Below are 12,711 nucleotides of genomic sequence, written 5' to 3' on the forward strand. Positions count from 1 at the left end.
GAGCTATTTATTTTCAGATCTGTGTGTATTTTCATGTTTCTTTCAAAAATCTTCTTCATTCTTCTGCTTGCCACCATGGACGACGGAGTCTTTCTTCGAGCCATTAATGGCAGAACTGCGTGGGGGGTAGAGGAGGGGGAATTGCGGGGGCTAGGTTAAGAGAGGATGAGGGATCTATGTGGGTTAGAAAGAAAGAAGTGAGAGGCGGTGAGAGAGAAGGGAATGAAGAAAAAAGAAAACAATAAAAACCCTAAAAGTATGTCTTTAATAGTGGGCTAAAGGCTGAAAAGTTTCTTTCAAGTTATGTACAACATGGGCTAAATAGGGTAAGAGCTTCAAATGTGGGCCATTTTCGGTTGGCCTATTAGGCCAAGTGATGTGGGGTGTAATTCTTTCTTTGAATGCATGTTTCTAATGTTGTAAAGTGAATCTTGACACACAATGCTGTATGGTCAAAGCCTAATAAGATGAAGATAAGGTAAGTTCAATGCTGTCAACAACATCAGTTAATTTTTCTTTTAACTGCTGGCTGCATCTTTTTCATATATTGGACAGCACACACTGTTTTATGCTAAACCACATTTGTTTACCATAATTAAGTTATAAAATTGATGTCCGTATGTGTATCTATTAATAAGACAAAGTGATAACATAGAATAATAGTAAGTGATAACAGTGTATGTAACGGCACAAGTTATTCATTGGATCGGTAAAAACACGGTGTGGATAAGTTTTACCCGATAAGGAAAAAGTAAGTACCGCCTGGAGAGGAGCTGCTCCCAAATTGATGAGATGAGATAATAAATTTCTATTTTTGCATTTGAAAAGAGCAATATTGAGAAAAGCATATATTGAAAAAACCAGAAAAAATCAGCTATCATTAATACAAAAACTGTGTCCATAGATTATAAAAGCGCACCACTGGACCTCCGTTTGGGGAATAGGGTGCAATTACTATCAAAAGATTGTGATAAAATTACATGGACTTATAGTACTATCTTACTTACAAAGAAACAAAACAGAAATATGGAACACTTACAAGATTCCTGAGACTAAGTAAATCTTACCCTAAACTAGCAGTTTCTTGAGTAACGGAAGGCCCAGATGCAACGTTCTGTGTTTCACTTCCTGAGTTTCTGGATTCAACGTATGAACGAGCCATTTGGATCATTGTCGAAACCTCCTTTTTGTACTGCATAGGGGAGGTGGAAGACAGTAAGGGAATAAAAGAAGTCATATCAATCTCTTGTAAGTCACCTTAGCTATACATAAATGGAAAAGGATCCTTCCAAAGGTGATAATTACCTCGTCAACAGCTCCTGCCTTAATTTTAGACTGCATAATGCACCATTTCTTGAAATGTGCACCTGTTCAAATCTTGGAAGTTAGTTCACCTTTACAATATCATATCCCCATTCTTGAATATGCTGTTGAAACTCTAGGTTCTAATCTTCCCGGTTCTACCGCAATGTTCACAATACCCATTACGTAACACAACAGACACCTATTAACTACCCATTAGCCTGCATCATGCTAATACTTCACACAGATACATAGACATAAATAATGACGACAATGCAAATACTGAACAATCAGCTTGGACTACCGCAACTTAAGATCAGATAACCTTAGAAGGTGGAACTTGGGAAGAACAAGTGAAGGCACTAACCATTGCACCAGGCAAGCAGTTTCTCACTTGACTTAAAATCTACGTGTAATAAATGATAAGGGTAGAAGCCCCAAAAGAGTCAACAAAAGAATAATACATGTAAGGTGACTAGTAAGTTAACTGACAGAAAACATACATACAACAAATATAAGCTAGAAGACGGCCAGAAGCCCAGAACTGTAACACGAGGATGACTTAGAAAGATGAGTGGCCCAAAGCTGCTCTAGAGATTAATGGCAGACTAGTTGATCTCTTAGAGAGGTAAAGTTATTCCAGGTGGCGCATTACAACTGAATAATTAAATATTCCAGATCCAGGTCTGTTTCTAGCAGGAATCTAGTATCAAGGATTGCCACGAAGAACTGCGATGCCCTTTTCTAAAGACGTCTTCAGAATGCCATAATGCTTCATTTACAAACCTCATCAAAAAGGACTCGGGACCAGGACCCAGAAAAGTGACAAATGGATTGAACACTACAAACTGAACAAAAATTCATAGCCTAGACGAAACTTACCAACTTTTATGTCTAAAACGCAGGATGATTCAGAAGATGCCTCTAAAGACCATCTACAGTGGACCTGATTCAATATCAAATCTAATCAGTATAAGAAAGATAAATATGGGACAATCCTTAGCGGATAAGCCATGGAACAAAGCAAAAGTGGGGTTATTATCTACAAGGACTTCCATGGAATTGAAACCACGAATACTGGAAAAGAATATGGTCTGATGACCAAACGCAACAGCACCTCAAAGCATGATCCAAATGGGACATCATGTGCCTGTTGTACAGTCTCAAAAACCTAGAAGAAAGGAAAATGGTAAATTAAAACTAATAAGACAAATGATCAAAGCATAAAAGCAACCAGTAAATAATTGTGGCACTAAATGATGAGAAATACAAGCATGTTCTTATCCGGTGACAAAACGGCATGCTGGTACTCCGTCATTGCTGAATCTGGGGGGCACATGGGACTGTTACATATGGTTCTGAATGTAATCTCTCTGACTTGACCGTCATACTCATCAGCAGAATGCCATTGACCGACCTAAGAAAATAAAGACATTCGAAAGTTTAGTCACCATTAAGGCCACAGAGGTAAAGCAATTTCTATTTTGGGTCATTGTAGCTCAAGACAGGACCAACTGAAACACAGTAATGTCTCCTCGCAAAGATAATTTAAATTTTGTTAACTGCATCGCAGGAAAAAACATTTATGCCTGAGACAATGACTAATTTGCTCCATCAAGATAAACAAAATACATCTATGACGGTCAAATATTTTATTTAGTTCCTTTTCTTCTCGTAGTATGACGTTTTGGTGCTTCACAACTAATTTAATGAATTAATATCAGCAGTGGCCAGAGAATTTAACAGACAAAAGAACACAGAGGTCTAGTCCACAAGGAACACATCAACTAAACTTAAGCAGTAGTTTTCATCATTCTGAAAGCTTGCTTCTTTCTGTTCCATCCAGAAGTAACTCATATTAAACTTTCTTTGCTGTAGTATGCAGAAAGAGTGAATAAAGCTAAATTTAGTTTGCTAAATTGTCCACTCATATTTTGGGTGATTTAGAGCTGTTTAGTAACACTATAATATAAGAATTTATTCCTTGTTAATCTTAAAATCCTCAAAGTGCAGGAATAGTGCTTAGATACGATAATGACAGTAATTGATCTAATTCATCAGACATTAAAAACAGTTGCCCTTCTTCAGCCCTTTCTGGCAGGCCTGGGCATATCCGCACTGAGTAGACTTCATGCAGATTTGGATGTATACACAACATACCATCACATTCAAGCTATGGAGCAAATATATTTCACCAAGTTCACTTTTTCTGGTTACTGGCTTTCCAATAAAAAGATAGAGATTAATAAGAAACTGCACTAGAAGCACAAGCACTGCAACCTGATAATCAAACCAGAGGTTCTTCGTATTTTCTTACTTGCTAATTGCCTCTTGGAACTCAGCTATTAGCAACCTTTTTTTACTTTTGACTGGGCCCATGACCCAAAAGATGCATTTTAGTTGAGCTAGAAACCATTTTGACATCTAATTCTACTAAAACATCCCCCCCCCCCCCCCCCTACCCACAAAAAGACAAATACTGTAGAACTTATGCTCCAAAATGTATAATATACAAACGGGTTCTAACTATATGCATATGGAAGGTTGAACTTACATTGATATTAGAATCTTTACGTGCCGTACGATACTCAATAGTATAATTTGAACCATCAGCCAGTAGTAAGTCAAAAACCTGCTGAGGTGTGCATGGGAAAATGTCCTGAAAATTTTTAATAAAATCATGTATCATGCATCAAGAGATTCTAGTTGCTAAAAGATAAGAGCTTAGGTCTCATACATACATTGTATATACCAGAAAGGACTTCTTCTTTAATAAAAGGCTGAGATTTCTCAGTCTTCGACACATTTTCCTTCCGACTCATATCCATCTTTTTACTTCCTTTAACCGAGCTGCTATGTGCACGTAGTGCTGACTGTTCCCTCTCCTAAAAGAAAACAGATAGAAAATTTGGGATTGTCACAACCAAAAAGATAAATGGTAACAGGTAGAGAAAGGAGATTCTGGGGAACAACTGTCAAGACCAAAACACGTCTAAGTAATAACAAATTCCTAGCATAGAGATTTATGAGAAAATTAAAAACTGATGAGATTAAGAACATCTCTGCACATGATGTTGCTTCAACAAGCTCACAGCAAAAAAGTGAATCATTACATAAGAACCATTATCTGAGATCAGAAGTATTCAGCAATAATAACAAATTGGTATTTAAATGACATAGCAATTTTTTGCAGCCTCCAAATCAAGAGTGTATTCCTTTGCTCTTCTACTTGGACAACAAGTTGATAAGGTGTTCAAGAAAAATGCAACATGAGCTTCATTTTTTTTGTAATAAAGATATTTAGGCAGGCAACAATTAACAGGCAAAGTAAACCCTCCGCATGAATCACACGTTTTCTCTGAAGCACTTATTAGTTGATTGGGACATTCCTTCCAGTTACCCGTTGCATTCACCTTGAAGACACTCGTAAATGGTACTTAAGAGATGTTTGCCTTGGTTTACAAGCCATAATCCTTCCTACAAAACCCAACATCTGCATGACAAAAAGCTACACTAAAAGTAAAGTCTCTACATGAAAGAGAGACTATAGAGATGAAGTTGCTTCTGCCCTGAAAAGGCCCATGTCCCCTACTCACAATGTTAACATTATTGTCTAGGATCATAACCATACACTTGATCTAGATAAACTCACCCATGAAACGCCCTTTTTCCCTTGGAACAAGGGTCTATTTGATTGTAAGCAAGGTTTCTAACGTCATTCTTCTGCGCTACCAGGCGGTCAAATCATTATAAATGTTTGAACACAAGCAAATAAAACACGGTCCATCACAAACTCAACACATGTATTCTAGTAATCTAGTCCTTTATTCTTTTTTGTTTTCTCTCTTTAAATTCTTTAACTATTCTCGTGCTTGGAATGTACATCAACATGCCTCTGTGTTAATCAGCATAAACGGCTTCCTACCACACTACAGCTCTTCATGAGATCCATGAAAATAGTAATCATACTGCTGTCCAAAGACTACTTCCTACCTTGAGCACAAATAGAGATATTAACTACGCTGGCGGAAGTCTCGCATCGACAAGAATTAAGACAAATAGAAGAAAAACCTAATCTTGATGTCTACTATGCTAATACATTAGAACTTGTATCTTTCATGATACCTACCCTATAGGCTCCATTAACATTTTGGTACATTTAATTTAGGTAGGAAATATTTCCAATGTAACACAGTGAAGCAAGCGGCAGAGGATGTCAATAACTAACTAATTCTCTGTCCTACTGCATACAGATTATGTTGTATGGTCTGGAGCATGATTTGGAGAAGAATGGGTGATACTATAGACTGTAGGAGAGACGCTTCTAGGATAAAAATTAGAAGAGAGAGGAGGAGGAGGAGAGCAAAGAGCTCCTCCGGCACTCATGTGGATAATATGCCAAGAGAGAAATAGGAGAGCATTTGAAGGGATAGACAACTTGTTTGTACAGATAATTGGAAATTTTCCGTATTAATGGAGCACTAAGTGATATAGTGTTAGTGTTGATGTTGTTTGAAAATAATCATGTCTTTCTTTTAGATTATCTACTTTTATATACACCTTGTATGTGGGATTTCCCGATCTCATCACTAAATCTTCATCAACCCAAAAAAAAAGAGAGAAGAAAACACAGTGAAGCAGGCAATTTGACTTCCAGGATGTTGTACAAGCAAGTAACCTTCACTAAAGATGTATAACTGCTTAGTCATCAGAAAAAAGACTAATTAAAAGCACAGAAAAACCTTTTTCTCTGCTTCTAGCATGGCGTGGTAGTCTGTTGCTGACCGTTGCAAGGCTCTAATTGCATGATTCCTATTCCAAAAAGACGCAAACATATATCGTACCCTCCCTGGAAGTTGAAAAGGTATGTGATTAGCAAATAGATATTAACAATCCAGAATGTCAATATAACTCGCTCTCTAACATGAGTAAACAAACTGCCTCTCTTCTTTTCAATTTGAATCTCGTATTCATTTGCAAGGGTATTTATAGCGGAGATTATTGTGCATATTTTGTAGTCTGTTGTTAACCAGAAGAACATGTGGGGGCAACAGCTTTTAAAGTTCTTTTTTTAGTCCAAATAGCTTTAGTGTTTTAAGTAGCAGAAATAGGAAACTGTTGCATTGAGAAGTTTCTTTTTGTCCTCTTGAGCCGAGGGTCTTTCGGAAACAGCAAGGTCTGGGTACACACTACCCTCCCCAGACCCCATTAGTGGAATTTCACTGGGTCGTTGTTGTTGTTTGCATTGAGAAGTTTAGAACTAGGTCCTGAGTAACTGTTGGGTTATATAATACATGGTACTTCAAAAACTTTAATTTTCATAAAAGTAGATAATATTTTGATCCAGCCAAGGAGAAAGGTATATGAACTTGGTAGGTGGTTTAGATAGTGTAAATAATCCTAGTCCCATATGTAGTAGGAGTACAACAACAACAACAACATACCCCGTACTATCCCACACTGTAGGGTCTGGGCCCATATGCAGTAGGAGTAAAATATGTATTATATATATGGCTCATTGTATCATTGTTAATCAATAATAGATTTTTCTCTCGTGCATTCTCACATGGTATTAGAGCTTCAGTGAGAAAATTAACGTTGTGCGTAATTCCACATCCGGGAAGAAAGATCTCGTCGCCGTGCAATTTTCCGACAACTTCGTCTTGTTCCCAAGGTTCATCACTGCTACAGTGGTACTGTGCATATACCAGTACCACCATTAGATCCAAAACCCTTGTGTGACCAAGGCCCAGAAATCCTAGTCCAATCGAAACAGAAAAGTCAGTCACCGTGCGTCTTTCAGGTTAACGACTCAAGATTGATTTGAGTTATCTCCTTATTGGTAAGTGTTGTGCGAAAACCAACACTACCATATTGTTCGGAAAAGTCAGGCGACAAAACCTCAGTCAATCGCTCCGGCAGAAAGTCCCTCACGCGCCTCCACTCGCCGCCAGGGTTCCGGCGAGCGCGTCCGACACACTCGCCGGTGCGTGGAGCACTTTCTAGCCAGAATTTTCAAAAATTTCTTTAGGATAAATTTTCCGTGGGGTGGTTCCAAGTCCACCAGTACAATTTCCTACAACAGATTCCAAGAACTTTAGAATTCGCCGGCGAGCTACAATAACTTTTCCGGCGCGTGTGAGCCATTCCGGCCACTTTTTGATAAAACTTCTTCAGGACAACTTACTCGTCCAGTGATTCCGACCCTACCCATAGAAATTACATCAAATTCCGACAAATTTTATTTTTTCCGGCGTGAACAGTAATTTCCAGAGAAGTTTCTTTTTTCTGGTGGTGTTTTAGAACCTATTTTGAAGTGTGTAATTCGTCTTAATCTCACTATTTTCAATTTTCTCCGGCGACTTTTGGTCAACTTCTAATTATCAGCAACCACCTGGTTTTGTTGCTCGAGGGGGAGTCTAGTGGCCTTGTATTTCGCTTGCGCCGATCACTTTATGTAACAAGCTCGGTACATATGATTTGTATGTACCGGCTTGAGGGGAGTGTTAAATAGTTATGTGTAAATAATTCTAGTCTCATATGTAGTAGGAGTAGAATATGTCCTAGTCCCATATGTAGTAGGGGTAGAATATGTATTATATATAGGGCTCATTGTATCATTGTTAATCAATAATAGATTTTTCTCCCGTGCATTCTCACGGGTGGAAAACTTGGTATGAACAGTCTTCAAGAGTTATACACATCATCACAGATCTCTCCTAACAAATCAATCAATCTACACCTCAATCCCAAATCTGTTTGGGTGGGGCTATATGAATCTCCATATAAATGAAGAAGAAAAGGAAAAGCTCATTCACTATCCAACGTTCTGGCTCATTTAAATGAAGAAAAAACATTGAAAATAAATGAGAGTGAATTAGAAGAATAGGTTGATTTACTAACCATCAGGATTTCCTAAAGGAGGTACCCCATGACCGCCAGCACCTGTACGTAGAATTATTGTAATAGCAGGGTTAATGAATGCGTGCTGGCTCCTCCTTATCTAAAAGCAAAATAACACTACCATCAATTTCCAAAATATTGCCCAGACAACCATCCCAAGCACTGTGACAACTTGGAAATGACAAAATCCAGATAACACACACAGATAATATCATACCTCATCAATATCTCCTAAAGGAATAACTACCTGTGAAAACAGAAATTTAAGCATGGTTAAATAAGCAGCACAGTATACACAAGTTTCAGCATTCTTGAGATGAATTTACTACATATAAAAATGTGGGAAGAAAATACGGTCATGACCAGTTACATTCAGGATTAGAAAGAGAAACATTAGGATATAGAACCGTGTCTACGAGGGAAATCAGAAAAGAAATGTCTTTAGCCGGATTCAATATTCTTTTTATCAATCAAGAAAAAAGATTCCAACAAATTTTTGAATAACACTCTCCAAGGTTCACAATATCCACCAGTAAGGTCACACTAGAAAGAGTTGTAACTAATTCCCTGATTGTATGCAACAAATGCTTGATAAAGTTCAGAGAGAAGATCCATAAGGTTCCAACTTCCAATTTAGGGCGTAGAAATTTAAGGTGGAACTGACCTTCATTTGCTTTGAGAACACATTTGAGTGGAAGCAAATGTGCCAGGAAGAGACATACATACGTCCATGATACAAAAATGACCTCTCAAGTGCACAAGAGTAACTATGTTCAACAACCTGCAATTAGTGGTTCGTTTAGCAATCAAGCTGAATAGTCCAATTTTCCAACTTAGTGTCCTTTCAAAACCAAGAGACCTCTATACAAACACGAATCCGCACTTGCCTCATCAGCAGGGAGATCAAAAATTGTTTGCAGCGGCCCAGGTTTCTGATGAACAACAGTAGGTCCTTCTTTATCCAGAGCAATCCTTCTACGAGTATTACCACAGCCATTCAAACCCCTAAGAAACCAGAAAGAAAACAAGAGGGAAAGAACATTATCCACCAGCTCCCGGAAAAATTATTTTTTGGTGAGATAGATAGGACAGAACTATAATGATTTATCAATAATTTTTCTGATGAATCAATAATATTCCAGCAATAGAAAGAATAACTAATCCTAAATAAGTCTCCTGCAACTCTCCGTTGAAAGAAAGTTTTATTCAAAGTGTTATTCACTTATTTTATTTGTATATGTAAATTAGAAGAGCATTACTAAAGAGTGCAACAAAAAACAGAAGATTACATCTTATTACCCACTTGCCAACAAGTGAAATAGAGAATATAAAGAGTCACTTATCAAAAGGAACTATTAAAAGAGGAGTTCCACAAAAGGGAAAGTACTGTCTAACCTCTTTAACGGCTATATAAGCTACGTTCTAAGAACTGTGCTCTACTGACAAATAATGTTGAATGCTTAACAACCATACAAGCTCTCCAGAACAGAACTTAGGGAACTGAAAATATCCTCTTAGAAACATTCAAGTCATTTACAAGACATTTAGAATTTCACAACCTGAACCTAATTTATTATACATTTGTGAGGACTTTAGCAGGACACAAAGCCACATTTAAATCAGTATTAAACACCAAGGTCCTTTTGGACTTCAAGTGCAATTAGAGCGAAGGTTTTAGTGAAGGACGCAACTGAACAAAAAGTAAAACAAATACATATGTAATATAACAGCTAAACCTCAGTGCCGAGCAAGTTAGGATGGCTACATCAATCCTCGATGCATCTCAGGCCACTAATATGTAAAATAAAAATAGTACTCCCTCCGTTCTAAATTTACTTGGCGAAGTTTGAATTGGCACGGTGTTTAAAAAATAAAGGAAGATTTTTAAACTTGTGGTCACAAACCATAGATATTTGTGTGGCTATAAAAGAGTCTCATTAAGGATAAATGGAAAGTTTAAGTTAAATGGCTTCCAAATTTAAAAAGTTATTCTTTTTTTACCAGATTAAAAAGGAACTGTTGCCACATAAATTGGAACATAGGGAGTAAAAAAAAAAAAAAAGTATTAGAGTTTATTAATATTTTCTACAGACGTATAAATCTTTGAAAGACTAAACAACTCCTAGAAAAGCAGGACGTAAAGTAAAAGTGCTAACACGACTAAAATATATACTCAACTAGTAGGTATCACCTATAAAGTTTTTTTTCTTTCACTTTGTCCTATTTTTTGCCAAATCTGCATGGATCTCAAGAGATTGTAGGTCCTTCGAAACAACTTCCTTCCAAGTGATCTTAGGTCTAGTTCGACTCCTTTTACCACCGAGACTCACCATGGTGCATCTAGTGGTTGACGCAGGACATGACCATACCATCTTAAGTAACCTTCTCTGATCTTATCCTCAATAATGTGCTACTTGAACCTCCTCATGAATGTGATCATTTCTGATTTTGTCTTGTCTTGTATTATCGCACATCCATCTTCGCATCCGCATGTCTGTGACACTCATCTTGTGGATGTATTGGACCTTAGCAGCCCAATAATCACTCTCATTACACATTGTTGGTCTTATAATTGTTCCATAAAACTTTCCTTTCACTTTGGTAGGCATCCTTCTATCACATAATACCCTAATAACACTCCTCCATTTCAACCATTTGAATTTAATCTATGTAACATCGTCATCTATGAATTTATTTTCTTATAACAACGAGCTTAGATATCTTAATTGCTTGCATTTAGGCACTGCAATCTCGTCTAATCTCACCTCGTTTTCGCTCTTATTATGTTATCTATGCTTACCGTGCATAGAATTAGTTTTACTTCTGCTCAATCTAAAACTCTTATTCTCTAGAGTGCTTCTCCGTAGGCCAAGCTTTTGGTTGACACCCTCGCCGGTTTCGTCAATTAGCACAATATTACCAGCAAATAGTATACACCATGGGACCTCATCTTGTATTGTGTTGGATAGCTCATTTATAACAAGGGTAAACATGTACGAGCTCAATCTCGATCCCTAATGTACACCTATGGTTACGGGAAACTCCCGTGTTTCTCCTACTATTGTTCTCACGCTAGTGACAACTCCTTCATGCATGTCCCTTTGTCGCATTCATATATTTAATATGAATTCCTTTCTTCTCCAATAGCCACCAAAAGACCTTTCTAGGTACTCTATCATATGCTTTTTCTAGGCCGGTGAATAAGATGTGCAAAAAAAAAAAAACTATAAATACAAACATTTTTATAAACAAAGGAATGGAAAACAGACTACAAATAAGTGAAATATTTGAAGTCTAAATCATGTCGATTAAGTTCAAAACCATTATGAATTTCCAATCAGATGCAAACGTCACAACATGCCTTGCAGTAGCCCCTACCAAACCAGGATCATACCCAACATTCCTTCCAGGGTAACTCATCAAAAACTTCATTGCAGCATCATTTGCAGCATTCCGTACAGTTAGGAGACTTTAAGAGGAAAAGGGGAAGATGAGATTCATTTAACTACTTTTTATCATTACACAGAAACATCTTTGTAAGAAATCCAATCACATCTATCCCAAATTCAACTCATCTTTTGAAATAGTATGTGCATTTGAGAAGCAAAGAGTGCTAGCATGAACCAAAATAAGGGACCCTAATAAGCTAAAATGACCATTATCAGATTAAGCATTTTAGTAAATAGCATTAGTCCCACACAGAATGGTTGAAATTCAAACTGGAAGAAACACAAGGCCCCAAAAAAAAGAAGGGAGCAGAGCCCTACCTTGAAGAATTGATATTGAGTTTTACTGTTTTAATGTGAAGACAAACCTGTAAAAGAAACGGGCATGATTCAGTTTCATTGGGATAGAACCTCCACAACATCAATCAAAACTATGATGCATTATTCTAAAAAGAAGGAAAAAAAGATGAAACAATCAACAGACACCTGCCCTGACGTGCTGTCCAATGTATACCATACAGCACCTGTCTGACCTTCATTTTCAACAGGTACAGTCACCGAACCAAGAACAGCACTTTTCCAAATTATATCCCAATCATATATTGTAACATTTATCTGCCGCACAATCAAGTAAAAGAATTATTGTAAAGAAAATGACCAAGATCACCATTCCCATGTAGCCTCAACTTAATGTAACAAATAGAAATAATAGCAGTATATCCGAAGAGTATTACAAAAACACAGCACTGCACTTGTGCTTTATTTGATAAGATGTGTTGAATAGCTTACCTCTGCTGGAAGCTCATCAACTGAAAAGTTGAACTCCTCCCCCCACATAGGATTTCTTGAACCAGGGATCATTGAACTACAAAAGGTACAAACGTAGTACTTGAAATATGTTTAACAGATGCAATAACACATGCTGAGCATATGCTTTCATAAAAGAACTGCGCCAACTTTTGTAAATTATCAATTCCTCATTACCCCAAGAATACGTGAGCGCACACGCATATATCTCAAGCCTTGTGAGCATAACCATCCATCTCCCCCCCCCCCCCCC

The 12,711-nt window shown here is 37.4% G+C and overlaps 1 protein-coding gene across 2 annotated transcripts in view; it reads right to left on the reverse strand.

Moving 5' to 3' along the window:
• Positions 1–849: 849 nt before the first annotated feature.
• The window catches only part of LOC109241034 (BAG-associated GRAM protein 1-like), a 16,907-nt gene continuing 5,045 nt past the window's right edge, over positions 850–12,711 (reverse strand). For both annotated transcript variants that reach the window (XM_019407740.1, XM_019407741.1), the window contains exons 4-18: positions 12,441–12,516; positions 12,138–12,266; positions 11,973–12,019; positions 9,093–9,210; positions 8,870–8,986; positions 8,423–8,452; positions 8,206–8,305; positions 6,045–6,151; positions 4,044–4,187; positions 3,857–3,961; positions 2,573–2,719; positions 2,420–2,473; positions 2,185–2,248; positions 1,306–1,367; positions 850–1,192 (exon numbers count right to left, since the gene is read on the reverse strand). In XM_019407740.1, the coding sequence (XP_019263285.1) occupies positions 1,064–1,192; positions 1,306–1,367; positions 2,185–2,248; positions 2,420–2,473; positions 2,573–2,719; positions 3,857–3,961; positions 4,044–4,187; positions 6,045–6,151; positions 8,206–8,305; positions 8,423–8,452; positions 8,870–8,986; positions 9,093–9,210; positions 11,973–12,019; positions 12,138–12,266; positions 12,441–12,516 (1,429 nt within the window). In that variant the 3' untranslated portion in view covers positions 850–1,063. The remainder of the gene's footprint in view (positions 1,193–1,305; positions 1,368–2,184; positions 2,249–2,419; positions 2,474–2,572; positions 2,720–3,856; positions 3,962–4,043; positions 4,188–6,044; positions 6,152–8,205; positions 8,306–8,422; positions 8,453–8,869; positions 8,987–9,092; positions 9,211–11,972; positions 12,020–12,137; positions 12,267–12,440; positions 12,517–12,711) is intronic.

The sequence above is a fragment of the Nicotiana attenuata genome, unplaced genomic scaffold (genome assembly GCF_001879085.1).
Source record: "Nicotiana attenuata strain UT unplaced genomic scaffold, NIATTr2, whole genome shotgun sequence".
Lineage (NCBI taxonomy): Eukaryota > Viridiplantae > Streptophyta > Magnoliopsida > Solanales > Solanaceae > Nicotiana > Nicotiana attenuata.